The 27,554-nt window shown below is 33.6% G+C and overlaps 1 protein-coding gene across 1 annotated transcript in view; it reads right to left on the bottom strand.

The window, feature by feature from the left end:
* Positions 1–11,367: 11,367 nt before the first annotated feature.
* Positions 11,368–27,554, bottom strand: part of LOC145268646 (transducin beta-like protein 3) — a 66,713-nt gene continuing 50,526 nt past the window's right edge. The window contains exons 16-22 of the mRNA XM_080124125.1: positions 27,014–27,081; positions 24,211–24,367; positions 20,562–20,620; positions 18,066–18,169; positions 14,817–14,885; positions 12,868–13,017; positions 11,368–11,524 (exon numbers count right to left, since the gene is read on the bottom strand). Coding sequence (XP_079980251.1) covers positions 11,406–11,524; positions 12,868–13,017; positions 14,817–14,885; positions 18,066–18,169; positions 20,562–20,620; positions 24,211–24,367; positions 27,014–27,081 — 726 coding nt within the window. The 3' untranslated portion in view covers positions 11,368–11,405. The remainder of the gene's footprint in view (positions 11,525–12,867; positions 13,018–14,816; positions 14,886–18,065; positions 18,170–20,561; positions 20,621–24,210; positions 24,368–27,013; positions 27,082–27,554) is intronic.

Below are 27,554 nucleotides of genomic sequence, written 5' to 3'. Positions count from 1 at the left end.
TTTATGAAGTATGGTTTCGTCCAAGGGCATAAATAATGTCTCTTTTTTATTGCGTGTGTTAACCAAAATTAGTATTTTCATCCTCCGTAGCTAAAAAAGAAACGCACATTCACTTATAAGTTTTTTCCGCTTCATCGATTTTTAAAAAATTCTTTTAATAAAATACACGAGTTTTTGATTGATATATTTTAATACTTCTTCATCAACTAATTTTGTTTTTAATATCTAAATAAAGAAAACATTCAATGAGATAGAAAAATTTGCTGTCAGCGTCTGGTATTTACTTGACGATGTAAGCATAACATGAGCTTTCATTTAAAAAAAAATCAACGTAGTTATTTTTTAAAAAAAAGGTTTTACACATTGGACTTTACAGGTAAATTTCCAAGAAACTATTCTTTTTTTTTTTTTTTAAATTGGAATATTTTCTTTATTCATCTTTTATCGTCAATTTGTGATATATAAAACTTTGACACATTAATTAATTATTAAAATTTTAATAAACATTTCAAAATGGGGGTGTGAGTTTGAAAAAAAAACGTTTATCTAAAATATATTTGGTTTATTGGAAATAGCATAAAATGTCACATTGACCCTGAAAATATCGTAAAAATTGAACCAATAGAAAAATTTTTTATAGATTTTTAAAGTTTAAAAATTGCTTCCTTTGACTTTTTGGTTATTCCCTAAGCTCAAGGAAAACCTTAGAGGTTGCCGTTATGAGACAATTGAGGAGATGAAAGAGGCTGTGATGAGGGTCATTGACACGCTCCCACAAGAGGAATTCCATGGGGCCTTCTAGAAATTATTGGAAGGGCACGACAAGTGCAGTGCAGCCGAAGGAGATTACTTCGAAAGGAACTAGATTTTCATGTATATACGATCAATGAAAATGCCGATACGAAAAAAGTCTGTAAACTTATTGAAAGACACCTCTTATGATGCGATCAGTGAACGTACACAGTTGTTTCCCGTCATGCGCTATCTATTTACTGGAGCACTTTCGCTCCCAAAAGAGACGTTTAGACTCTTTAAAAGACCTCTCGGTTGAGTGAATGTCTAGCAGTGTCAGAAATTTCGTGAAAATAGTGAATAATTCCACCCCATCTTTCCAAGCTTATAACTCCTCGAAAAATGTAATTCAAGCCCTAATTTTTTTTTTTCAATTAAAGGAGCAAGGACCAAGGTTTTATTAAAAAAAAAACAAAAAAAAAAAACAATGTGTTTTTTTTAAAAAAAAAAGGTTTTAAACTTCGGACTTTACAGGTAAATTTCTAAAAAAACGATTTTTTTTTGTTTGAAATTTGAATATATTATTTATTGACCTTTTCTCTTCAATTTGTGATATATAAAACTCCCCGACATAATTAATTATTTACTTTTTAATAGACATTTCAAAATGAGAGGCGTGAATTATTCGACCCCCTGTCTTTTCAAGCTTATAACTCCTCGAAAAATGTAATTCAAGCCCTAATTATTTTTTCAATTAAAGGAGCAAGGACCAAGGTTTCATTAAAAAAAAAAAAGACAAAAAAAAACAATGTGTTCTTATAAAATAAGGTTTTAAACTTCGGACTTTACAGGTAAATTTCTAAAAAAGCGATTTTTTTTTGTTTTAAATTTGAATATATTATTTATTGACCTTTTCTCTTCAATTTGTGCGACATAAATTAATTATTTACTTTTTAATAGACATTTCAAAATGGGTGACACTTGGGGGGGGGCGTGAATTTAAAAAAAAACGTTTGTCTAAAATATTATATTCGGTTTATTGGAAAGAACATAAAATTTCACATTGACCCTGAAAATATCGTAAAAATAGAATCAATAGAAAAATTTTGATAGATTTTTAAAGTTTAAAAATTGACAAATATTGAGTTCGTAAAATTCATTACTGTTTTTTAAAAAAATATATATATATTTCTATTACTTTTAAAACAACTGTAATAGTTTATTTTGGAAGTATAATCCATAAAGAAAATAAATAACCCACTTTTAACAGAGAAATTACGAGATTTTTATATTGTATTCGCAGTTTCGTGTTAGGGGTGTCAAAAATTCCTACAAAAATTCTGATACTGCTAGTGAATGTCTGACATCCAGTAGGATGTTCTATCCCTAGACAGAACAAGATGATTTTTAGTAGATAAGAAGTCATAAGTAGTCATTACACAATGCAGATGAGTCGCCGTTCCAGTTTTTAAACTTTATCAAAGCAAACTTTATCGGGTTGCGGATTAAAACTGTATCCGGGTTGTGGATTAAAATGAAACCACATTTTTTTTGCGGCTTTTTTTTTTTTTTACATTGAATGTCTTGTTTCTTTCCGATTTTTGTTGTTACTATTGATATAGATTTTACAGATTAGGCAAACAATGTTTGTCTTTGTTTTTTTTTTTTTTTCTGGGAATTAATTGTATAGTGGTTAGGGTTATGGTAACGGTTGGGTATATTTGTGAAATAAAATAAGTATGGCCGCCCCTCGCCGACGAATTTTATTTAAAGCACATTGTACATTTCGGAAAAAAAGTGGTTTCGTTTTAATTCCGGATATACTTTCATCTGAATAAAATGGTAACGTCGATTTTTATAGAAATCGCGTCAGACAAGGCATGAAAACATTTGTAGTGAGAAGCTAATATATATATACACACATATAAATAAGTGAAATTGTATGTCAGTGTGTGTATGTGTGTGTGTCTGTTTGAGTAACATTTCCCAACCAAATTACTCTGTCAATTTTAAGTCTATAGACTAGAGGTTTGATATCAAAGGTATTGAGATTTGAGAAAATCTTTTTAATCGGGTTTCGGCCAGAAATTTGGCTCTCAAGGGGTCAAAGTTCATCGATTTGACCTTTGAAACTCTACCAAACTCCTCTGCCAATTTTGGGTCTAAACACTTGAAATTTTAGATGTAGGTTACTTAGACATGGATCAAACTTTTAATTTGATTTGAGCCCAAAATGATAAATGTTAAGGTGTCAAAAAATTTTTTAATATATATATATATATATATATATATATATATATATATATATATATATATATACCGTCACTGGATTATTTATCTTCCACCAAACTATTCATTCATGTGTAATCACCTTTTTCTTCACCATATTCCCTTTGCTTCACTTTTTTTTTTGTTTTCAAGTAAGATCTTTGACTTACTTGTTGTTTCATCAAATACTTTTGCATGCAAAATCCGACCCCGCATTTTGCTAATTCCTACCCTCTGATGAGAAGGAAAGTATTTCTTCGAAACTCAACGGATTAAGGACTATCCACTTATGTAGTGTTTCGTTTTCAGATTAAATATGTTTTTAACTCATTTCAAAGTGTTTTTAACATGTTTTATTAACTGTTTGCTCGTATATATATATATATATATATATATATATATATATATATATGCACATAAAGTTATGAACAGTACATAAGGCCCGAGCAAAGCCAGGCTGAACTGGTAGTATATATATAAATTTGTTGTTGTTTTTTTTTGTGTATTGATATTCCCATTAAAAACCATTTTCCCTATTTATTTAACAAGAAAATACAACTTTTTTTTTTATGTATATGTCGTGGAATTGCATTCATCTGCAAAAGATGTAGCTAATTTGCATATTCTTTTAAACATTTATTTGAATTAATTCCTTATTAGCTTTTTCGGTTTTCTCATGGGATGATCATCTTTAGTTAACTATTATGTGTAATTATATTCATGCAGATATTTTACGTGATTTATACTTGCGTAATATTTGCGGAAAAAAATTATAGTAAACACAAACCTTTTTTTTTACATGGGGGTCACCACTTATCAAGGCCCGGAAGCCACTCAGGGATAAGGGTTATTGCGTGTACAGTAATCAATGAAATAGTATTGTAGTAATCATTAGTATTGGGGGGTTTGATAGAGTGTCTTACTTAAGGGAGTGGTTTGTCAGGAGTTTGTTTATGTTGGACTTGAAGACGTCCAAGTTGTAGTCAGGTGGGAAACAGGCAAGCGGCATAGAGTTCCACTGCCGTGAAGTACTAAGAAAGAAGCTTTGCTCATGGAATCTACGTTTGTATTTAGGCAGAGATAAAGAGTGGGGAAAACTATTAGTTTCAGCAAGACGAGTGTTTCTCGTGAAAGATTGACGAGGGGGGACGAGGAATTGGAGCTCAGACGAGCACCTGCCATGGAAACCTCTTTCTATATATATTTATGTATGCGTATATGTATTCCTTTAATAAAAATATTGACTACCAAACTCTATTGTCAGTTTTTCATCTACAGACATAAAATTTAAAGCTGTTCGTTTAATACTACAGTAGATAAACTTCTGTTTACATTACGCGACTTATCAATGTTCACCGAACGAGTCACTTTCGGTGATTGTTTGTTTAAATTGGTGCTTATGCATTTTTGGTACCGCGCTATTTGTAAATAGTGTTTTCAGGTTAATTCAAATGTCACGCTATTGTTTTTTTTTATTATTATTCAATCGTAAGTTGGATGAACTGTGACAAAATACCCTCCCCAAGGTAAAAATGGCTTTGTGACTTATTATTTCAGCACGGTCCCAAAAATACATAAGTACCCAAAATTGTACTTTGTATTGTTCAACGTTTTTAATTATATATATATATATATATATATATATATATATATACTAGCATGGGTGCCCGGCGTTGCTCGGGTGTTTGGAAGTGTATGCTGAGAAAAAAAAACGGTCAATTTTTTTAACTTTGACCGCTATTATGACCCCTTAAAATTTATTGTTTGGCGCTCAAATTGAGTTATTAAGTTAGATCCATGTCCAAGGAACCTATATCAAAAATTTCAAGTGTTTAGACCCAAAATTGGCGGAGGAGTTTGGTAGAGTTCTCAAACGTCAAATCGTTGAACTTTGACCCCTTAACAGCCAAATTTCTGGCCGAAAGCTGATCACGTAGATTTTCCCAAATATCAGTACGCTGCATATCAAATTTCGAGTCTGTAAACTGAAAATTAACAAAGTTATTACGAAGGAAAATGTACACAGACAGACACGTTCACTTTTATAGATATACTAGCATGGGTGCCCGGCGTTGCCCGAGTGTTTGGAGGTGTATGTTGAACAAAAAAAAAGGTCAATTTTTTAAATTTGACCCCTATTATGACCCCTTAAAATGTATTGTTTTTGGGCTTAAATCAAGTTATTAAGTTGGATCCATGTCCAAGGAACCTATATCTAAAATTTCAAGTGTTTAGACCTAAAATTGTCGGAGGAGTTTGGTAGAGTTCTCAGACTTAACAGACAAATTTCTGGCCGAAAACCAATAACATAGATGTTTCCAAATCTCAGTACTCTGTATATCAAATTTCGAGTCTGTAGACTAAAAATTGGCAGAGTTATTGCGTAGGGAAATGTACACACACAGACAGACAGACACTTTCACTTTATATATATATATATATATAATGAAATAAGAATTACAGTTAAGTTTACCAAAATTATCTCAACCAGCTGCAAAAGCTCGATAAAACCAAACTTAAATCAGCCCAGCCTTGACAGTCGTGTTTTCAATTCTTCCCTTTCTTTTTTCTACGCACATCTTATCCTCCTTTTACTAATATTATTTGAACTCATTCCCTTTTTTCTTGTACCCATTTGTGAATTATTCCACGAATTTCTGCCTTTTAGATTACTTTGGACCATCTTCCAATTACGCGATTCCCTTGGATTTTACTTGTGGAAATGGAAATTTAATCCACTTTTTCGGATTTTACCGTTATTGGATATTTTACTCTTCACCAGACAATCCATTCACGTGCAATCATCTTTTTCTTCACGCTATTCCCTCTGCTTCACTATTTATTACCAAGTAAGATCTATGACTTACTTGCAGTTCCATTAAATACTTTTGCAAACAAAATCCGATCCCACATTTTGCTAAATCCTACCCTCTGATGAGAAGGAAAGTATTTCTTCGAAACTCCGCGGATTAGGGACTATTAATTTGTTTTCTGCTTCCTTTTTAAAATTAAATATGTTTTTAACTTTTTTTTTTTTTTTTTTTTTTTTTTTTATTACATTTTCACCCCAAACAAGGCAAATTGCCACTTTGGTGTAGGGGGCTACTATCAGGGGCAACAACTACTGGGGTACTATGTAGGGATTTGGGCAGCAAGGTGTTGGTTCACGTTACACTTGAACTTCTGCACGTCAGTACTGTTGGGGAAGCAGGGACCTGGAATGGAATTCCAGAGTCTTGCGGTTCTGGGGAAGAAACTATTGGAGTAAAAAGATCTTTTACATCTAGGGATCTCTACAGTGTGGGGGTGGGATCTAGTAGCCTGTCGGGTTTGTCGAGGGTGCTCGCGTCGTGGGGGCACAAGTGATTGCAGTTCGTCAGAGCATTCACCACTAAAATACTTGTAGAAAAGGCAGAGGGATGCAACATTTCGTCGATGGGACAGAGGCTGAAGCTTAGATGCCTTTTCAAAGTGTTTTTTAACTTGTTTTATTAACTACTTGTTCTTATATATATATATATATATATATATATATATAAACATGTACTCATTTAAAAACTTTGGTACTTCTGAAGTTTAAAGCCTGTTTTTCCGTGATTCTCGCTGGGCAACGCCCGGCAAATGACAGAAAACCGCCGGATTATACCGAGTCATTATATAGTTTATTTAAATATATAAAACTTGCTATGATCGAAACTGCAAAATACTAAATTTCATACAAATCTTTCACAGATAAGGATTTTTCCGTGTTTCAAAATAGACGATCTTTAAAATCAAATTAGCATCCGATGCCTGATGTTAGAAACCTAGTTTGTTTATATTTGTACTCCCCATATGTTTGTGCAACTTTCTCTGCTTCAACCTTTTACATTTTCCAAAAAAAGTTTAAAATCAACCTACCCTCATGTGTATATATATATATGTATATATACATATATATGTGTAAATATATATACATTTAAATTCAATATATAACATTATATGTCCATAGGCCATCTACAACTTTTGTAGATGTTTTTGTAGCAAGGAGTTCTTTTTATAGGGTGAGGGTGCTGGCCCCACGCCTAACTTTCCCAGAAGGTACATACAGCGCCTTGCCTTCCCAAATGGTTACCCATCTGGTACTGGCCAGGTTCAACATTGCTTAACTTCGGTAATCTGGTGAGAACCAGTGTGTCAATGTCATTGTGCCGTACATCATATAATCGATTCTTAATGCTGCAATATTTTCAGATATAAATTTATTATATTTTTTACTAGAATATCTTGTCCATGTTTAAGCTTAACCATATTACTTTTCATGCTCGCATTTTTCTATTGTAATTTATATTTATATATATATATATATATATATATATATATATATATATATACACATACACACTAGCAAAAGTACCCGTTGTTGACTGGGTTCAAAAACAGCTTACAGAAAATGGACTCTGATTTATGAAAGTATGATAGGTTATGAAAAGGAAGGGTTGTAAATTTGGACGTATCAAAACCAAAACAAAATATGATGAAAGTAAAAAGAAAATAGATAAACCCTATGATTTATTATACAATACCTGTTCACACTGAAACACTTATCACAATATTTTTTTTTTGGTTTTTTTTTTGGTTTTTTACATGGGCATCACCACTTATCAAGGCCAAGAGGCCACTCAAGGATAAGGGTTAAAGAGTGTACAGTAGACATTGGACAATATAGTAATCATTAGTAATGAAAATTTGGTAAATTTTATAACTTATATAGAACGGCTCATCAAGAACTTATTTACGTTAGACTTGAACACAACCATATAAAAAACCTTGTTAAACTTTGTGACATATTTCCATTCTATGGAGGTTATGTGCGAACGAACACCCCATAATTTTATTATACCATATTTCTTTAAACTGGAACATAATTATCAAAGTATACTTACGCAGATAGATATGAAAAGTCTTTATTAAAGTTTGTGCCTATTTCCATTCTATGGAGGCCAGGCGCAAACGCAGACCCCACAATTTTATTATACCATCCCTATTTAAGTTAAAACATACTTATCAAAGTATTCTTATGTACATCTATATCAAAAACACTTGTAAATGTTTTTTTTATTAATTTTTAAATTTTTTTTATTTCCATACTTTGTGGACCAGGCGTGAACGCAGACCCCACAATTTTAATGAACCACCGTTTTGCCAGATCAAACACACCCATTCCTGTGTCTCAATACATCTATCATTATATGTAATAAGTTTTTTAAAATAGTCAACCATATAGGAGCCTATTCGTGACCAGACACACACACGCAGACATTCAGCTTTATATATATATATATATATATATATATATATATATATATATATATAATGTGTGTGTGCCTGTATTTCTGTGAAATATGATTTTTTTTTTCAATTATATTTCACTCTTATGAAACTCAATGTACACAGAGCATATAATAAACAAATGACAAAATTCTGTATTCCAAATTCATGATGTTGACCATCTTACAATTTATTCCTTTAATTACGCTGACATTCACAATTCTTGACAGCAACTGTTTCGTAGCGCCAAAGCATTCATTTAATTATTATAGCAATCGATGAATCTATTCTGCCCTTAACTGCCCTTCAGAAGAAACAGCAGCTATCAATCCATTAAAAGAAACAAAGGTATTTGGGCATGATTACAAAATCCGAACATTCAATACAAAATAGTAGAAATACACTCAATACATGTTATCGTGACATTTATTGGGTGGGTTTTTACCGCCATTTTATTTCATTTCTTATTATGAAGTGATTATCGAGTCTTCAAAGACATTACGGCCATCTTTTGTTCTCCGGCAGCGTTCAATATTACTTGTTTTTTTTTAACCGAATAAACATGTTACATTAAATAAAAACACTAAAAACTTATACAGTTATGTAGAAAAGTAACTTATCTTGCCTTTGGTAACATTTATTTGTTATATATTTGTTTTTGAAAACTTTTTCGTACCTCTGTGGATTGTAAAACAAACCTAAGATTTTTAGTGAGAAAAAGTCAGCATGCTAAATTGAAATGCGCAAAAGTGTGTGTGTGTGTGTGTGTGGTGGTGGTGGGGGGGGGGGGTTAAATTATGGCGTGCTAGGCGTACACGTGCACCAGCAGCATCTTATCCAGTTCGCTAATCATCAAGAGCATTGTCGACTTTTATTAGAAAGCAATTTCCAACCAGAAATAATTAATCTCTTATGAAAACACAAGAACCGCGTTTTAATTAAGTTTTGACAACGAAGTCCAATTGTTATGACGATGGACTTTGACCAGAGTGAAGGTATTTATTTCTCTCCCACTGCAAGAACTTAGACACCAGGGTCGGAAAATGGGATTGAAAAGTCAGCGATCCCGAGAGGACAGCGGTTGGGGAGGGAGGACTCTAGCCTGCAAAAAGTGCCTGGGCAGCCCCGTTGGCAGTCTTCAGTGTGGGCGCATCAGGCGATTAGCAGTAAACTAACATTTTCTCAAGGAGTCACAGCCTGGGAGGGTGGCCCTCCTAGAACTGCACAGAACTAAACTCCCTCTGCAAAATTAACAGGGAGCGGATCATTACAGGAATGGTCTTGTAGCAACCACTATGCCTGGACAGAATAAATTACTGGGAGGAACACTTCAGAGTGATCACCGCTTTTGAACAACTACGTATATAAAAAGCGCATGGGAACATGACGTTATGATGTGACCACCGCACACAAAGGGAACTATATGCTTCCTCACGTATGAATACAGTAAACAGATTGGAATGTTTGTGAACATATAAAGATTTACTCAAAATTAAATCAGTTTTCTCTTCAATTTCTCAAGAGCAGAACTAGGAGTGTCAGAAGTCGCCATTAAAAAGGAATGATTAATTAGACTCACTATCTTTCAAAGCTTATAACAATATGAATAATGTAATTTAAACCCTAATTTTTTTTTCAATAAAACGAGCAAAGACCAAACTTTAAAATTATAAAAGGTTTTATCAAAAAATATACAATATTTTATTTTTCTATCAGTTTTCTTTAAAAAGATTTCACGAAATTCAACAAATTTTAACTTAATCTAAATATATATATATATATAAAAATTAAAAAAATCACTTACCTATATAAAATATTAATCAATCAATGGATGCTTCCATTCTTCATTTATGAGAATTTGTCCATATTTATATTTTATATTTCATGTATTTTATAGATAAAAGAATTTTTTTAAGCAACCATTTGAAAAAAGTGCCATTACGTAAGCATTAACCGGTGTTAGCAAGCCGGTGTTTCTTGTGTTTCTTCTTGTTTTGAAATACAGATGGATAAAAGGGCTATAAAACGTAAAAACAACACATACATGTGAGCCGTCAAACCTTGTGCATGGAGAAATGGGTCACCGTACTTTAAAAATGATCACATTTTACTTATCAGTTTTTGTGCCTGTTTAATAAAAAAAAAAAAAAAAAAAAAAAAGCACTCATCGAATTTTCGATTTTTTTAAAACTCAAAAAAATACATGAGTTTTTGATTTAACATATATTTCTTTATGGAGTGAACTTTTTTTTTTTTTTTTTTTAAATATCTAATAAAATAGAAAAAATTGTTGTAATGGTATGAAATTTTCTGAACAATATAACAAGATTATAAGGTTTCACTTAAACAAAAAACATTCAACGTGGTTTAAAAATAAAACACTAGACAAAATACTATTAAAAACCCACCGAATATATGTCAGCCTATGTCACGATAACATATTGAGCAAGTTCCTAACAGTATTTTGTCTAGTTTTTTTTTTATTTTTAACTCTTTTTCCTCAAACTTACCGTTTCAAAGAGTCGAGTGTCATTTTTAATTTTCAAATACATTGGTAAACACTGTGTTTCAAGCTGAATACACATGTTACATTAAATAAAAACACTAAAAACATCCAGTTAGGTAGAAAAGTAACTTATCTCGCCTTTGATAACATTTATTTGTTATATATTTGTTTTTTGACAACTTTTTAAAGTAAAGTCTTCCATTGCTGCTAATAATTAATAAAAATAATAAAAATTTATTGATTTTATAATATCAGTAAAGCTAAAATCGATAAATCACTCTACAAGTGTATTTTGATGTTTAGGAAAATATCTGCATATTTAACGTGTTTTTACGAAGATCGGGGAAAATAACAATCTTATAGTTAAATAATTAGAGATTTATAAAGAATCGGAAATTGTATCGGAATTGGGAATTTAGCATGGAATCGATAATTGTATCAGAATCGATAATTGTATTGGAATCGATAATTGTATTGGAATAGTCCCATCACTAATTAAAATATTCCCAAACATGATCAACCAACCAAAGAACAAAAAGAGAGCAACAAAATCTTAATAACAAAATTTATTTACAAACAATACAATTTTTCAGATGTTCGTTCCCAAAGGTTCAAGATCTGTAAAGCCCGTTGAGTTCATCTGTCGCAAAAGGTAGGGGATGAATTTTATTTTCTCGTCCAATAGTTTTCTCTTCTTATAGTGGCGTTCTGAAAATAGAAAAAAAAAAGGAAAATTTATATATCTCATTATTATTTTATAACCAAAATTTTTATATATTAAAATCCTGGTAATGTTAATACACCAATAAAATCAAAGAAGGAGTAAAAAATTTACTTTCATCATGACTTATGTTTGTGCAAAATTAAAAACAAAATTTAAAGAGTGTTTATTGAGAAAAGTATGTACAGACGAATGATTTTGGAGTAATTTTAATCCTATAACGGTCACTAGGGGATGCAACCAGAGTTATCAAGAAAAATATGTTCTGGCAAAAATTTACTTTCATCATGACTTATGTTTGTGCAAAATTAAAAACAAAATTTAAAGAGTGTTTATTGAGAAAAGTATGTACAGACGAATGATTTTGGAGTAATTTTAATCCTATAACGGTCACTAGGGGATGCAACCAGAGTTATCAAGAAAAATATGTTCTGGCAAAAATTTACTTTCATCATGACTTATGTTTGTGCAAAATTAAAAACAAAATTTAAAGAGTGTTTATTGAGAAAAGTATGTACAGACGAATGATTTTGGAGTAATTTTAATCCTATAACGGTCACTAGGGGATGCAACCAGAGTTATCAAGAAAAATATGTTCTGGCAAAAATTTACTTTCATCATGACTTATGTTTGTGCAAAATTAAAAACAAAATTTAAAGAGTGTTTATTGAGAAAAGTATGTACAGACGAATGATTTTGGAGTAATTTTAATCCTATAACGGTCACTAGGGGATGCAACCAGAGTTATCAAGAAAAATATGTTCTGGCAAAAATTTACTTTCATCATGACTAATGTTTGTGTAAAATTTAAAAAAATCGAAGGCGTGGTTATTGAGAAAAGTGCGAGCAAACAAATTGAAGTGAATTACTAGATCCAATTCCTCCGTTGTCGGGAACTAACAAAAAGTGTATATTGTTCTATATTAAACCTTTTGTTTTAAGAATTTTTTTACTTTGCTTATTTTATTTAAAAAAAAAAAAAAAGGTTGAAAAAACATAGTAATAAGCTTTGGAAGATTTTTGGTGAAAAAAAAAAACTCAAAACGTTTTAATATTTCTAGTCACCACTTGGAATAAAAAAAAAAATTTTTAATTTAAAAAAAAAAAAAATAAATCACTCACAATGTAAAACCCTTAAATGTTTAAAAATCTCCCAATATTCAAATTAAGGAGTCCGAGTCAGAGATTTTGGAATTCTAGGAATCACAACTTACATGCCTCCCCATTTCATTTCTTTGCTATGTAGATTTAGTACAAGGATTCGTTCTTGGAAGATTTGTTTCAACATTTTGAAGAGATTCTTTTCAAATAACCAAAACAATCAAGTTACCTGTGTAGGCCTGGAGGTCACGGCATTGTTGTTTGGTCATCAAATGGTCAGATGGTAAACTTGTGTCCAGGATCTTTTGTAAAAGGAATTGACCGATGTCGCTGTAAAGACTGTTAGTGTTCCATTTTATCAAATATTCGACGAGTCGTTCTGAAAAGAGAAATCAAAAAATTTTTTTTTTTTTTTTTTGGCCTTCTCTCAAAAACAAAATAAGTGAAGCATACATGGTCCTCCATGAGTGCACAGTAAACGAGGCATAAAAAAATATAACTAAGTTCAGCATTTGCCCCACTCCACCACCACCCCCATTTAGCCCCAAAACTTCCCAGGGGACGTCAAATCCTGGGGAAATGAATAAATGGGGCAGTTTTAGGCTTGTACATTTGAGGTCTGCACTATGCAAAAAAAAATTACTAAATCCATCATTTGACCCCCCCCCTCATTTAATCCCAAAAGTCCTCAAGGCCTTAACATATTTAAATTTGAGTTCAGCACCATGCAAAACTGCTAAATAGACATACACAGAAAATTTTGGACAAATATGGTAAAATAGTCCCAAAAATGGAGTGTTTTTATTAGGCCTAAAAGAGTTACCGCAGAGTATAGACAAAAATCAGTTAGTTACAACTTTTCAGAAAGTTTTATAAAAATCCAATTTTTTTTTAAATAAGCATAAAAGTGTCAATTTTAGCCATTTTAACCCGAAAGGCACCCCTAGGGGAGCAACCGGAGTTTTCCCGGAAAATCTGTTGTTACTTTTTTACTCATGTTTAATGTTTTTGCAAAATTTCCCAAAATTCCAAAGCATAGTTATTGAGAAAAGTGCACACGGACAAGGGTGAATTTACAAGTCCACCTTTGGGGGGACCAAAAAAAAAAAAAAGGCAAAAAGTAGAAAAAGGGTATTAAAAAGATAAACATTTGATGAAACTAAACTTATAACCTCCCCCTCCCCCCAAAAAAAATAAATAAATAAAATAAATAAGTAAAGAATAAAGAAAAAGGAAAAAGTGTAGGACGGGAAGGAGTGAAATAGGCTATAAAGATGAAAAAAATAAAAGCAGGAAAAAATACAAAAGGAAGAGAAGGATACGTGAAAAAAGTAAAAAGAGGAAGAAAAACTGAAAAAGAGGAAGAAAAACTGAAAAAGAGGAAGAAAAACTGAAAAAGAGGAAGAAAAACTGAAAAAGAGGAAGAAAAACTGAAAAAGAGGAAGAAAAACTGAAAAAGAGGAAGAAAAACTGAATAAGAGGAAGAAAAACTGAAAAAGAGGAAGAAAAACTGAAAAAGAGGAAGAAAAACTGAAAAAGAGGAAGAAAAACTGAAAAAGAGGAAGAAAAACTGAAAAAGAGGAAGAAAAACTGAAAAAGAGGAAGAAAAACTGAAAAAGAGGAAGAAAAACTGAAAAACAGGAAGAAAAACTGAAAAACAGGAAGAAAAACTGAAAAAGAGGAAGAAAAACTGAAAAAGAGGAAGAAAAACTGAAAAAGAGGAAGAAAAACTGAAATGGAGGAGGAAAAACTGAAATGGAGGAGGAAAAACTGAAATGGAGGAGGAAAAACTGAAATGGAGGAGGAAAAACAGGATGGGAAGAAAAACAGAAGAGGAAGAACAGAAAAAAGGGGGGAAAACAGAAAAGAACCAAAATATACAAAAATGAGAAAAACAAAAGAATGGAAATAAAAAATGAAAACAAAAATAAAGTATAAAAACAGAAAATAAAACAGAAAAACAGACAATATACAGGAAAAAGAAAAAGCTGAAAAAAGAACAGTAAAAGGAACTAAAACAGAAAAAAATAAAACAAAAAATATAAAGAAAAACAAAAAAAAATGAAAAAAAAGGTGAAAAAGTAAAACAAAAAAAAAAAGTAAAAAATGAAAATAGAAAAAAAAAAAAAAAAAAAAAAAAAAGGAACAGTAAACTTAGGAGGGAAAAATAAATCTTACTTTTTCTGATCTCAGCCAAATTGCTGACCAATTCGCTTAATTTATCATTTTCTTCCATCGATATCAAATCTACAATAAAAAAAACAAAAAACTTTAATATGGAAAAACAAATAACAAATATAGAATTCAAATGTTAGCCTCAGGTCCCTTGATTTTTGGAAACTCCAACGGAAGTAAAATGAAAAATATGGAACGAGAAACTGTAATCTTAGAAAAATCTTCAATTATAGCAGGAACCATTTGTTTTTTTTTGTTTTTTTTAAATCATTTCGATTAAATTCATCTTTATTCTAGAAAATAGTAATTTACGATTCTTAAAACTAAGCATTATTAAAATTTTAACTCCTTAAATTAATTTTAAATTAAATCCTTAAATTATTGGAAACTTATTTTCAATTCAAAATATGATATGATGAAAAAACAGATGAGGATGTTTAGGTCAATGATGTATTCTGAAAGTGTTCTGTTTTTCCATGGGTGATAAGCAAAGAATTCTGTTTTTTTTTTATCAACGAAAGAACCTACTGTCCTTATAATCAGCTCATACTTTTTGGGGGGTTTCTTTCATTTTTCAAACTCTTTCGTTCAGCAAATGGAGATATATGCAACAAACCCGACAATCAGCAAAATCCCACCCCTACACAGTAGAGATGCCTAGATGTAAGGCCTTCTCCTCTAATAGTTTCTTCCTCAAAACTACTAGACTCTGGAACTCCCTTCCGGGTTCCTGTTTTCCCAACTGTACTGACATGCAAAAGTTCAGTTGTAATGAGAACAGACAACTTGCTGCTCAATTCCCTACATAGTATCCTTGCAACTTATGTCCCAGATAGAAGCCCCCCCCCCCCCTACATCACAGTGGCACTATATCTCGTTTGGAGTCAAAATGGAAAAAAAACAGATTTTTTTTTTTACACAAAGGAGTCACCACTTATCAAGGCCTAAAGGCGAGTCGAGGATAAAGGTTAATGAGTGTACACAGTCATTGGGACAACAGCGCAGTAATCGTTAGTAGTGAAAATTTGGTATAATTTGATTATTTAAGGGGACGGTTCAACAAGAACTTTTTTACATTGGACTTGAAGGCTACCATACTGTAATCGGGTGGGAAGCAAGCCAGCAGAGCAGTGTTCATGTTGGACTTTCATCACATTGAAAGAATGAATGAAAGTGCTTGAGTTAGTAGATCAGTTAACGTAGCAGCGGGAGTTATCAGATGAAGATGAAGTAAAACATGGGAGAAAATGACAAGGATGGAGAAAGAATAAAGACTCTACCAAAACTTTGGGTACATACCTTTAAAATCTAACATGCGTTTATTCAAATTGCACACACGCATACACCTTTAAATAACATCAGTTATCTGCCCTTGTGGTAATCCTTGTCTTGCCCAACATGTGGCATTATCTACTTATGCCTTTCTCTCTTTTCATTCGAACCTCCAACACGAGCGACACGCAAATTACGTTCATGCCTCGACAGAGTGTCTACCTTTCTCAAGGTAAGAATGAATACGTGTTATACCTTAACAAACTCTTACATACACAAATTCTAACTGTGTTATCTGTGTACGTGAGGAACATTCAAAAGGATGGAATACTGTTGCCATATCTGGGCAGGAGCTGCTAAAAACAGCCTATCCTGCCTTGACAGAGTACAAAATAGACTTCGTGGTTTAGTGGGGGATGCCCTTTTCTCTACCCTGCAACCTCTCTCCCACAGAAGAGACGTTGCGAGCCTATCCTTGTTTTATCGTTATTTCCATGGCAGGTGCTCATCTGAACGCCAATCTTTCACGAAAAACACCCGTCTAGCTGAATCCACTTTGAAAAATTTCCCCCACTCTATATCTGTGCCTAAATCAAAACGCGGATTCCATGAACAAAGCCTCTTTCTTAGAACTGCACGCCTGTGGAACTCTGTTCCGTCTGCCTGCTTCCCACCAGACTACAACTTGGATGTCTTCAAGTCCAATGTTAACAAATTCCTAATGAACCGCCCCCTTAAGTAAACACTTCATCAAATCTCCACACTAACGTAATGTACTTGCAATAACCCTTATCCCTGAGTGGCTTCCAGGCCTTGATAAGTGGTGATCACTGTGTAAAAAAAAAAAAAAAAACTCTGTATAGTTCCAACTCCATACGCAAGGAACTCACAACGAACATTTTAATACATACACAAAAACATGCACACACACACACACATTCTGTATTGTCTAATACTTCTGTGTAAATAAATATTCTTTGTGTGTGTGTATATATATATATATATATATATATGTGTGTGTGTGTGTGTGTGTGTAAACCTGCTTTAGCGTGCTTCATTCAATGTTCTTAAATGTACTTTTGACATGTGCTTTATTGTTGACAAGCGAGGGGTACCCGGCGTTGCCCGGGTTTTTGGAGGTGTGTGTGGAAACTCCGGGATGGAGGAGTTAAAAAAAAAAAAAAAAAAAAAAAAGTAAGTATGAGGATCGAACCCGAACCGTTGAGGCAAAGTTGTAAATTAAAGTGTGGAAAAAAAAAAAGTGCAACGTTAACGATTGCCCCACCGCGAGATGCTAACGGAAACACGTTTGAATTTATTTAATTACTTGGATTTAGCAGGTGCCCGTTTTAATTAGTTAATGAGGTCAAGTTTGACTGCGGGATAGTATTCATTTACTGCTGAACGCCCCCCCCCCCAAGATGTTATAGGAAAAAAACTAACCCACATGCGGCGAACGACAAATCTTGAATATTTATCGTCCCGAAATGGAGCAAATTAAATAGACAGGCAAGCTTCATTGCTAACTGTGAGATATTACGATTTATATGTGATATAAAAAGTTGTGAAGCGAGTGACCGCTTCTCTGAAAAAAGCCTTTTGTAGACACATACATACATACATTTTCGCTTTTATATTTATAGATTGTAATCCAGACAGTGTAATAAAAAAACAATCGTCACCTTCAAGTAATCGAACACGCAACCTTTCCAATAATCGGTTTCACAACGCATCCTACAAAGTGGGACCCCAGCCTATAACCGGCGACAAAACTGCTCCCGGGGTCCCCTACAAGAATATGTTAGTTTGAAAGTCAATTTCTAAAAGCTGTCAACACATGCCAGCATGCAAAGTGATGATGATGATGATGATGATGACACTGAAAATGATGATACCAATAAATCAAGAAAAAAGAAAGCCATCATCTTCATCAGTTCATCCACATCATTGTTTTCTATGTTAAAATAAACAAATAATTACCTTTAACGATGTTGTAGACATTTTGTGGTTTATCCAAGTCGAGTGCCAAGTGTAAGGCTCGTTTCAATTTTCCAGATTTTAAAGCATTGCTGAGTGACTGTTCTCTGAAAAAAAAAAAAAAAGGTTATAGGGATCATTCTTTAAGTCCTTAGAATAAAAGTCTCTTCGTCATCGGATGTCATCTAAAGTTGAAGACAAGGGAACTTGCCACTTGTTGGGTCAGTTGGGGGGGTATTTACATCAAGAGGACACCAGTGTTATGAATTCATCGAAGCACATACCGTTAAAATACTAGTAAAATAACCACAGTGATGCAACGTTGTTGCGATCAGAGTTAGAACTTGGTTGAAATACTTAAAACATCCATTTAAAATAGAACAATTGAGCAATAAGTTATTTGTTTACATTATATTTAAACTTCTGTATGTTAGTAGTTCAAGGAAGCAGGATACAGGGAAGGAATTCCAGAGTTAAGAGAAAAAGCTTTCAAGGTGGAAGACTCTGGCATTAATGAACTTTTCTTTTTTACAAGTTACTGCTTTTCACAACCTACCAAGGCCTGAGGGCCACTCAAGGATAAAGGTTAATGAATGTGCGGTGGTCATCAGCACAACCATGTAGTAATCGTTAGTGGTGGATATTGGGTGTAATTTAATTATTTAAGGATACGGCTTAACAAGAACTTGTTTACATTGGACTTGAAGATGTCCATATTGTATTTAGCCAGGTCAGGTCAACAGAACAGAGTTCCACAGGCGGCAGTTCTAGGAAAGAAACTGTTCATTGAATCTGTGTTTAGATTTAGTCACAGACAGAGTGGGGGAAAATTGTTGATAGCGGTTCTATAGCTAGACAAGTGTTTTTTTTTTTTAATAAAAGTCTGCCAAGGAGGGGGAGAACCATAGATTGAAGCTCAGATGAGCATCTGCCATGAAGTTAGTGATAGAGCAGAGACAGGCTTGCAATGTCTCTTCAGTGAGAACGGGGTTGCAGGGAAGAGAAAAGAGCATCACCTTCTAGGTTTTGAAGTCAGTTTTGAATTCTGTCAAGGTAGGATAGGATACTCTGAGCAGTTCCTGCACAGATGTGGCAACAGTACTTCATCCTAGGACGTACTTGGCTCTTGTAAAGGTACAGGATTCTACAGTGAAATTGTGAGATGTTGCTGCCTGTCGGGTTAGTTGGAAATATTCAAGATTGTAAGTGAATTGCACTCCAAAAAATTAGTTGATCTCCAAAAAAAATTAAATTATAAAAATAAATATTTCCTTCAGGATTATAGGAATAATTGCACTAAAAAAAATTGCTCAAATAAAAAACAATTATTTCCTTCAAGATTATAGGGAGGATCCTATAAATAATCAAGTGAAAGACATAAAAAAAAAAAATGGCCAACCTAAAAAAAAATCAAAAATGGATGATTTATTGAAATTAAAAATGTTTTGCTTTATTTATTTTACAGTTTTACAAGAGAGTCACCAGCTATCAAGGCCCAAGGGCAACTCGAGGATAGGAGTGAATGAATCTAAGGTGGTAGTGTAGTAATCGCTAATGGTGTAGAGTAGGTAGAATTTGATTATTTAAGGGGATGGTTCAACAAGAACTTGTTTACATTGGATTTGACGGCTATCATATTATAATCGGCCAGGAAGTAATCCGTCACATGAACGATCCACGAATGCACAAATTATTCATGTGACAGATTACAAACAAATAAAAACCCAATGATCCTCACATACCAATTTTTCAGTTTCAACACCTGAGCAGCTTTTTTTCCGGATGAAAACCCGAGTAAAAATTTTCCACATATCTGAATACCCTAGATATCAATTTCAAGTCTGTAGATAAAAAATTTGTCAAGTATATAGGTTGAAGAGTGTCCTCACATACATATTATCACTTTTATAGATATAATAGATTTATTGCAATCTATATATCTATAAAGGTGAAAGTGTCTGTCTGTGTACATTTCCCTACACAATAACTGTATTTTTAGTCCACAGACTCAAAATTTGATATACAGGGTAGTGAGATTTGGGAAAATCTTTGTAATCCATTTTCGACCAGAAATTTGGCTGTGAAGGAGTCAAAGTTCAACGATTTGACCGTTGAAAACTGTACCAAACTCCTCCGACAATTCTGAGTCTAAACACTTGAAATTTTAAATATAGGTTCCTTGGACATGTATCTAACTTAAGAACTTGATTTGAGCCCAAAACAATAAATGTTAAGTGATCATAATAGGGGTCAAAGTTAAAAAAAATTGACCTCTGCGGTCTCTACCAAATTACTCAGACAATTTCTGGTCTAAATATTTGAAATTTTACATACAGGGTATTCAGAGATAGGGCAAGCTTTTTAATCGGTTTGGGTCGAAAATTTGAGCTACAAATATATAAACCTATGTATGTATGTATGTATGTTTGTATGTCTGCTTCTCTCAGCACCTTTTCTATCACACAGTGCTTAATTATTTACGATATGTGTCTGACTTACTTGCTAATATAATCTTCCTTTTCTTCCAGTTCTTGCATCTTGTCTCGATCGGTGACGTCCTGGAATGGAATTAGAATGTGGAAAATAAAAAAAAATGTAGAGAGTATTAATCACACATTATAGTCTGTCTCTCTCTCTCTATACACACACACTAGCAGGCTGCCCAGCATTGTCTGATCGTAAAATACTCTTAAATATGATATTCTGATTAATGCAGATTTCATATTTATTATTATATTGGACTCAATATATAGCAATGATTTAAAAAGTGACTCATGCACCATCACCGAGGATTGAAACCAAAACGTTTATCTTATGATTTACTTTTTCCTTTGACATTAATGCCTGAGCAATGCAGATATGTTTGCTGCAAGGCTAAAAATTAAAATATGAACCAATTACGGTAATCTCCAAAAATACCGTTAGGGCTTACAACATGGCCGCCAGAAGAGTCAACAAAAAACTGCGAATAAAATATATAAAACTCGTAATTTCTGGTTTTAAAGTGGGTTGTCAATTTTCTTTATGAAATATACTTCCAAAATAAACTATTACAGTCGTTTAAAACATAATAGAAGTATTATTTTTTATTTTTTAAAAACAATGTTTACAAAATGTCTACGCACGTTCGTAGACATTTTGTAAACATTGTTTTTAAAAAATAAAAAATAATACTTCTATTATGTTTTAAACGACTGTAATAGTTTATTTTGGAAGTATATTTCATAAAGAAAATTGACAACCCACTTTAAAAACAGAAATTACGAGTTTTATATATTTTATTCGCAGTTTTTTGTTGACTCTTCTGGCGGCCATGTTGTAAGCCCTAACGGTATTTTTGGAGATTACCCCAATTACTATTACGTTACACATGCATATTTGTATTGACATCATTCGACCTTCACCTGGCAAATTCCATTTCTTTCTGAAGACAGTTTCCAGTTTGAAGGTAGGTTGTGACTCAAATCATTTAAATAAGAGAAGGATCAAGGTTGCCCTCGATGGTTGTACATTAAAACAATATGAAATGTGGGTGTACCTCACGGGTCGATCCTTCGACCTTTATTATCCATTATATTCATAAATGCCTTCCCTGATAAAATTGTCTCTGAGATGAGTATATTTGCTGACAACACTATACTCTATAACAAACACGAGAGGAAAATGAATGAACACGTATCGAAGACAATAGCAGCAACTCTAGAGGAAGACCTCTAGTCTGTAATGAAACGGGGACAAAAATGGCAGGTTACATTCAATGCTGCTAAAACTAAACTTCTTACCTTTAATAATTACAAGAAACCTTCTCAATCACTAATAGCCACGGCTAATGATACATTACCTGATAGTACTTCATTCAACCTCCTTGACTTAACATTCAGAGGGAACATGGCTTGGAATAGATACATTAAGGGCATTGCCAAGACTGTTGCAAAGATGGGCTCTCTTTACTGTGCTAGAAAGTTATTTATACCCAAGAGTATCCTGTACCTCTACAAGACCACCATTCAACCGTGTATGGAGTATTGTTGTTACATTTGGGTTGCTGCTCAACTCCCTACATAGTATCCCTGCAAATTATGTCTTCGGTAGTAGCCCCCCCCCCCAACATGAGGGTGGCACTGTGCCTTGTTTGAGGTGAAAAATTAAAAAAAAAAAAAAAAAAAAAAAAAAGCAATGAAAAGAAAAAGTAGGGAGATGAATTGAGTAAACAACAGCTGGGGACAATTTACGGACAGTCTTGTGTTTGCGACAGTTGAAGACAGTTTGCAGTTTGAAGGTAGGTTGTGGCTCAGAGCAGATGGAGAGATGAATTGATCAACCAACTCATGACCATGGCCTCAACAGAAAACATGTGATCATTAGCATTTAGAAAATCAATGGTATTACGCCTACCCAGTGTGCAATGAATATCTACAGAATGTATCAGGTTTGTGTTTTTGTTTGTTTTTTGTGTCATTTATTTTTGAAACTTGCAAACCTCCATAGTCACTAATGTGAGAGACGATAAGACGGTCAAGACGAGAAGAGAATAATCGTTTTTATTTTCTATTCATCCATTCTCTTCCAATTCATATTCTCTATTAAAATCTTAATCCATCATTCTTTTTCTTTATTCCTCCATTCACATTTCATTCTTATTCCTCCATTCTTATTCTATTCCTCCAACCTCTTCCAGTCTCATTCCATCATTCCTATTCTCTATTGCCCCAGTCTCTTTACATCCTTCATTCTTATGTTTTATTCCTCCATTCTCTTTCCATTCTTATTCCTCCAATCCTAATCCTTTATTATTTCATTCCTATTTTGGTTAGAAAATTACTGTCTTAAATTTTTGGTTCAAATTCCAAATTGTTCTAATTCTAAGGTTTCACACGCACATAATGGCTACCAGAGTTAAACTCAGACGCCTACCAGAGTTAAACTCAGACGCCTACCAGAGTTAAACTCAGACACTTACCAGAGTTAAACTCAGACACTTACCAGAGTTAAACTCAGATACCTACCAGAGTTAATCTTAGATGCCTACTAGACACTATCCTCGAGTGTCTAAGGTCTCTCTGTACATGGGTTTGTCAGAACAACCTGGCATGAGGATACTTTTTGCTACAAGTAAACCCTGACAAAATAACAAAGTCACATAGTATTCGCAGCACAAATGGTATGGCTAACACACACAAGCTTTTACTTCTCCAAGTGATGTTGCCTCAAGAAGCTGGACACTCCACCAGACTAGATGAATTCTTGTCCTTAAATCCAGTAAAAGCAAGAGATGAAATACTATAACATTTTAAAATAGTCAATTGGGGAGAAGGAAATAATTTTAACTTCTTTACTAACGCAGTGTTTGAGATGTAAAAACAAACTTTAATGAAACATTCGAATATCTACATGTCTCATATAGAGATCAAGTGTTAGGAAGTGTGGCCCCTTTCATTTCTGAAAACTTCAACAGCAGTAAAAAAAATAAATAAAAACTAAAGCAAAGTGAAGAAATGTGGTCGGCTGTCATCATGTAATCGTCCCCTTCTCTTCCCACTTCAACTGGTGGTTATTGCTGTCACTGTCACTCATCGTCTTTTTGCCTTCTTGTCCCTGACTCTTATCCTTGACCCCACTTACGGAAAAGATGGACCAACTGCATCAATGAAAATTTCAAACACACTGGTCTCAAACATGAACAAACAATGGATCAAGGGTGGTAGCAAATGAATATCGGTCAATATGGCAAAACTTTAAAACCTCTGACACGGGAAAGAAAGGGAAGTAATACAGATGAGTAAGTTGTTTTATATTTAGGATTAGGCTTTTTGTGAATAACTTCCAATGGAGTAAGAGATGTGATCTGCTGCCATCGTCACCATCCTTTTTCATCTTGTTTCATAGTTGGGATTAGACATTTTGTGAATTACTGCCAACAGAGTAAAAGATGCAGACTGCCACCACATGACCACCCCTTCTCAATTTACTACCACTGATGGTCATTGCTCTCACTGTCATTTTTTTGTCTTGTTGCATACTGTGGGTTAGACATTTCGTGAATGGCTTCCGACTTTTTCTGTCGCCTGCCTCAACTGATCCTCTCCATGTCTTAAGCGGGCTATCATGTGTGGCTTTTAATATGCAAGTAAAAAGCGCCAAAACTTACCTGCCAAAATTTAATAATAGAATCAGACCCGCCAGAGACAATCTGCTTACAATCCTTGCTGACATCGATCGCCCACGCATGTTGGCTGTGACCTTCGAGGTGACCCTGCAGAGTTTGTGTAAGCACATCCCAGATATTCAAATAACCATCACTCGTCCTAGAATTAAAGAAAAAAATGTGTCAACAGTTTATGAAGAAATAAAATGGTAAACTGCTACAACTATAATGTAACTTGCTGCAGCCACATGGCTGTCTGAAGATACTGGCATTCACCCTAGCTGAGTTGAACCAGCTTCCTTCAAAGGAGAAAGTATCAAGGGAATATCAAATTCACAAGCGGTTAGCGGTGATGACAACATTAGATTTTTGTAGTTCAAACAAGGAAGATGTCGACATTCTCCTGCATACAACACTTGGTATTTCAAAATGGTCACCCATCTAATACTAACCCAACTTAATGTTGATTAACTTTGGTAATCTAACAAGAACTGGTGTACCAACGTAATAAAAAATACATCATGTTTTTTTTTTTTTCCTTTTGCAAAACCAAATAATGTTCTCTAAATTCAAAAACAAACAAAAAAAATTCCTCTTTGGATGCTTAGTCTGTAAAATTCAAAGTAGCTGAGCAGCGGCTTGGTTCCCACCAATTTTGACAAATAATAATAATAAACAGGGTCCTGAATGGAAGTGTGTGCTCTATCCCAGCCATCATCAAAGGACCTGAGGTAATTTTGTCAGCATCGGACAAAGCCAAACTTTGCAGCTAATTCTACGATAATGGACAAAAAATAAATAAAAAGAAAGGTTACCACGTAAGAATGCAGTCACAAAGGAAGAGCTTAACACCGGACCAAGCCAAGACGGAAACTTTGAGAAAGCAAGAAAGAACTGACCAAACTGAAGGGGGAAAACTTGAAAGAAAAAGAATTGCACCATGTTATGAGTAATATCGTTTAGTTTTATTTTTCTCTTTTCTGCTCCACTTTTGAGTTTTGTTTTATCGATCATATTTTTAGTTGTAAAAGCTTGAATATTATCTTGGATGTTAAAGATAGGAGTTCTGGTATTATGACTCAGTTATATGATATTATAGGGGACATAGTTCTATGCTCAGTTACCGAAGCAAATAGCTTATTAGGTTTTAAGTAAGAAGTTAGAATTAAACATATAGAAATGAACACATTTTATTCTAGTAAATTGGTATTCGAGCCGTTCAAGGATGTTTGACACCTGGCTAAGAATACTAAATGACTAGTTTTATTTTACGGATTACTAAAGTTTAAAAAAAAGAAAAACATGTCCAGTTCTTAGCATGGGCCATGTGAGTGACTTATAAATTGTTTTTTTTTTATTTGTAAGATTTTAAATTATGTCTAGTCCTTTATTTTTCGGTATTTTGTTACTTGGACTCTTATAAATCTAGGACTGAACACAGAAATATTAATATTTAAAGTCATCTTTAATTTTAAAACTAACGGCAAGCTAAATTGCTTGGCAGTCAAATAAGACACTTGACGTTAACGGAATATTATCCATTGATAGTAAAACTAGAACTCTTTATGAAGATAAAAAGAAAGATGCACTGCTGTGGTAGAAAGATTAGTGTCTGCTAAGCATTTAAGGTATTTACAATCCTCAGATTCAGAAATGGAGGATTTGGATTATGAAGAATTTGTAGACAGTCTGAAAGTTGGACAACAAAGCAAATTTCCTGGGTATAGAATGTAACTTAGCCATCAAATTTAGTGACTGGGCTTCTGAATGCTTCAGTTTACAAACAAAAATTAGAGAAGTAATAAGTGAATAAAAAAAGTGCTTGTGTTGGATGGAAGATAAAAAATGATAAAGCCAAACAATATTGTGACACAAAGGGGAAACTGCAATTATTGTTGCATAATATGTTGATATCCCTTGCCTCAGTCTTGTAACAGACTGCCTATGGGTGTGTGTGAGAAAATATTAGCAGCAGCTGTTAAAGCATGTATGCAAATTAGCAAGTGTGCGTTACACGAAAAGCAGAGAAAAAAAAACATCATGCGATTAAAGAAGAAGCAAAGTACGCAACAGGAAAAATGGACGTTTGAATACGAGAGCAAGAAAACATGAAGTGGCAGCGATAGAGACTTTTAAAAAGCATGTGTATTTTAAAAGACTTTGGAAATATAATGAAATGCGTCGTTTTGGAAGAACCACGTAGAAATGTATTTCATTTGGTCTTTTAAAAAAAAAATGCGGAGTCAGATTTTTATTTCTTTCCTATGCATTTTTGTTTATTCCTGTGACAATGCTCACATTAAAATTTCACACACAGCTAACCTTACAGGGCATATCCAGTGTCTTTCGAGACTGAACGGGGACATCACATTATATTAGCATCACAGCATTTTCACATTTTTGGGCAACAAAGTAGGCAGGATGTCATCAATTTGCAACAACAGTAGATAATGATTAAAAAGAGATTGTTCGTAACACCTTACGTTTTTGCTTTTTTTTTTAAAGCTTTTATATTAGAGATTTGCTGCGGTCGTTGCGGCTTACAGGAGCCCCTCCTATTTCCTTTGCCATTTGATACATAGTTAAAACTTTGGTTGCTGGATACAGTTCAAGGACTCGTGCATGGACAGGTATTAAAAGAAAACATACAAGTGAAAAACAAACCGATCTCACATGAATAAATAATAACACAAAGATTTTAGAAAATTTTGGAGGGTATTTTTCATTCTATGTAACCATTTTGTCCGAATCAGAATTCAACCCAATTAAGACTCTACAGCAAAACAGATAATGGAGGCATACATACCCGCTGAGAACCTGACGGCCTTTGCTCATCAAGATTAATTTCATCACAGGCATATCGTGCTCTAAAACCTAAAAGAAAAATTTTAAAAAACATTTCAAATTGATGATATCAAATATTGCGGAACAATACGAGACATCAGACATTGTCAAACCATACAACTCGACATTGTCAAACCATGCAACACGACATCAGATATTGTCAAACCATGCAACACGACATCAGATATTGTCAAACCATGCAACACGACATCAGATATTGTCAAACCATGCAACACGACATCGTCAAACCATGCAACACGACATCGTCAAACCATGCAACACGACATCGTCAAACCATGCAACACGACATCGTCAAACCATGCAACACGACATTGTCAAACCATACAACACGCCATCAGATATGTCAAACCATACAACACGACATCAGATATTGTCAAACCATGCAACACGACATCAGATATTGTCAAACCATGCAACACAACATCAGATATTGTCAAACCATGCAACACGACATCAGATATTGTCAAACCATGCAACACGAC

Source organism: Euprymna scolopes, chromosome 44 (assembly GCF_053919585.1).
Source record: "Euprymna scolopes isolate OS-2025 chromosome 44, ASM5391958v1, whole genome shotgun sequence".
Classification (NCBI taxonomy): domain Eukaryota; kingdom Metazoa; phylum Mollusca; class Cephalopoda; order Sepiida; family Sepiolidae; genus Euprymna; species Euprymna scolopes.
This window is presented reverse-complemented; position numbering and strand designations above follow the sequence as displayed.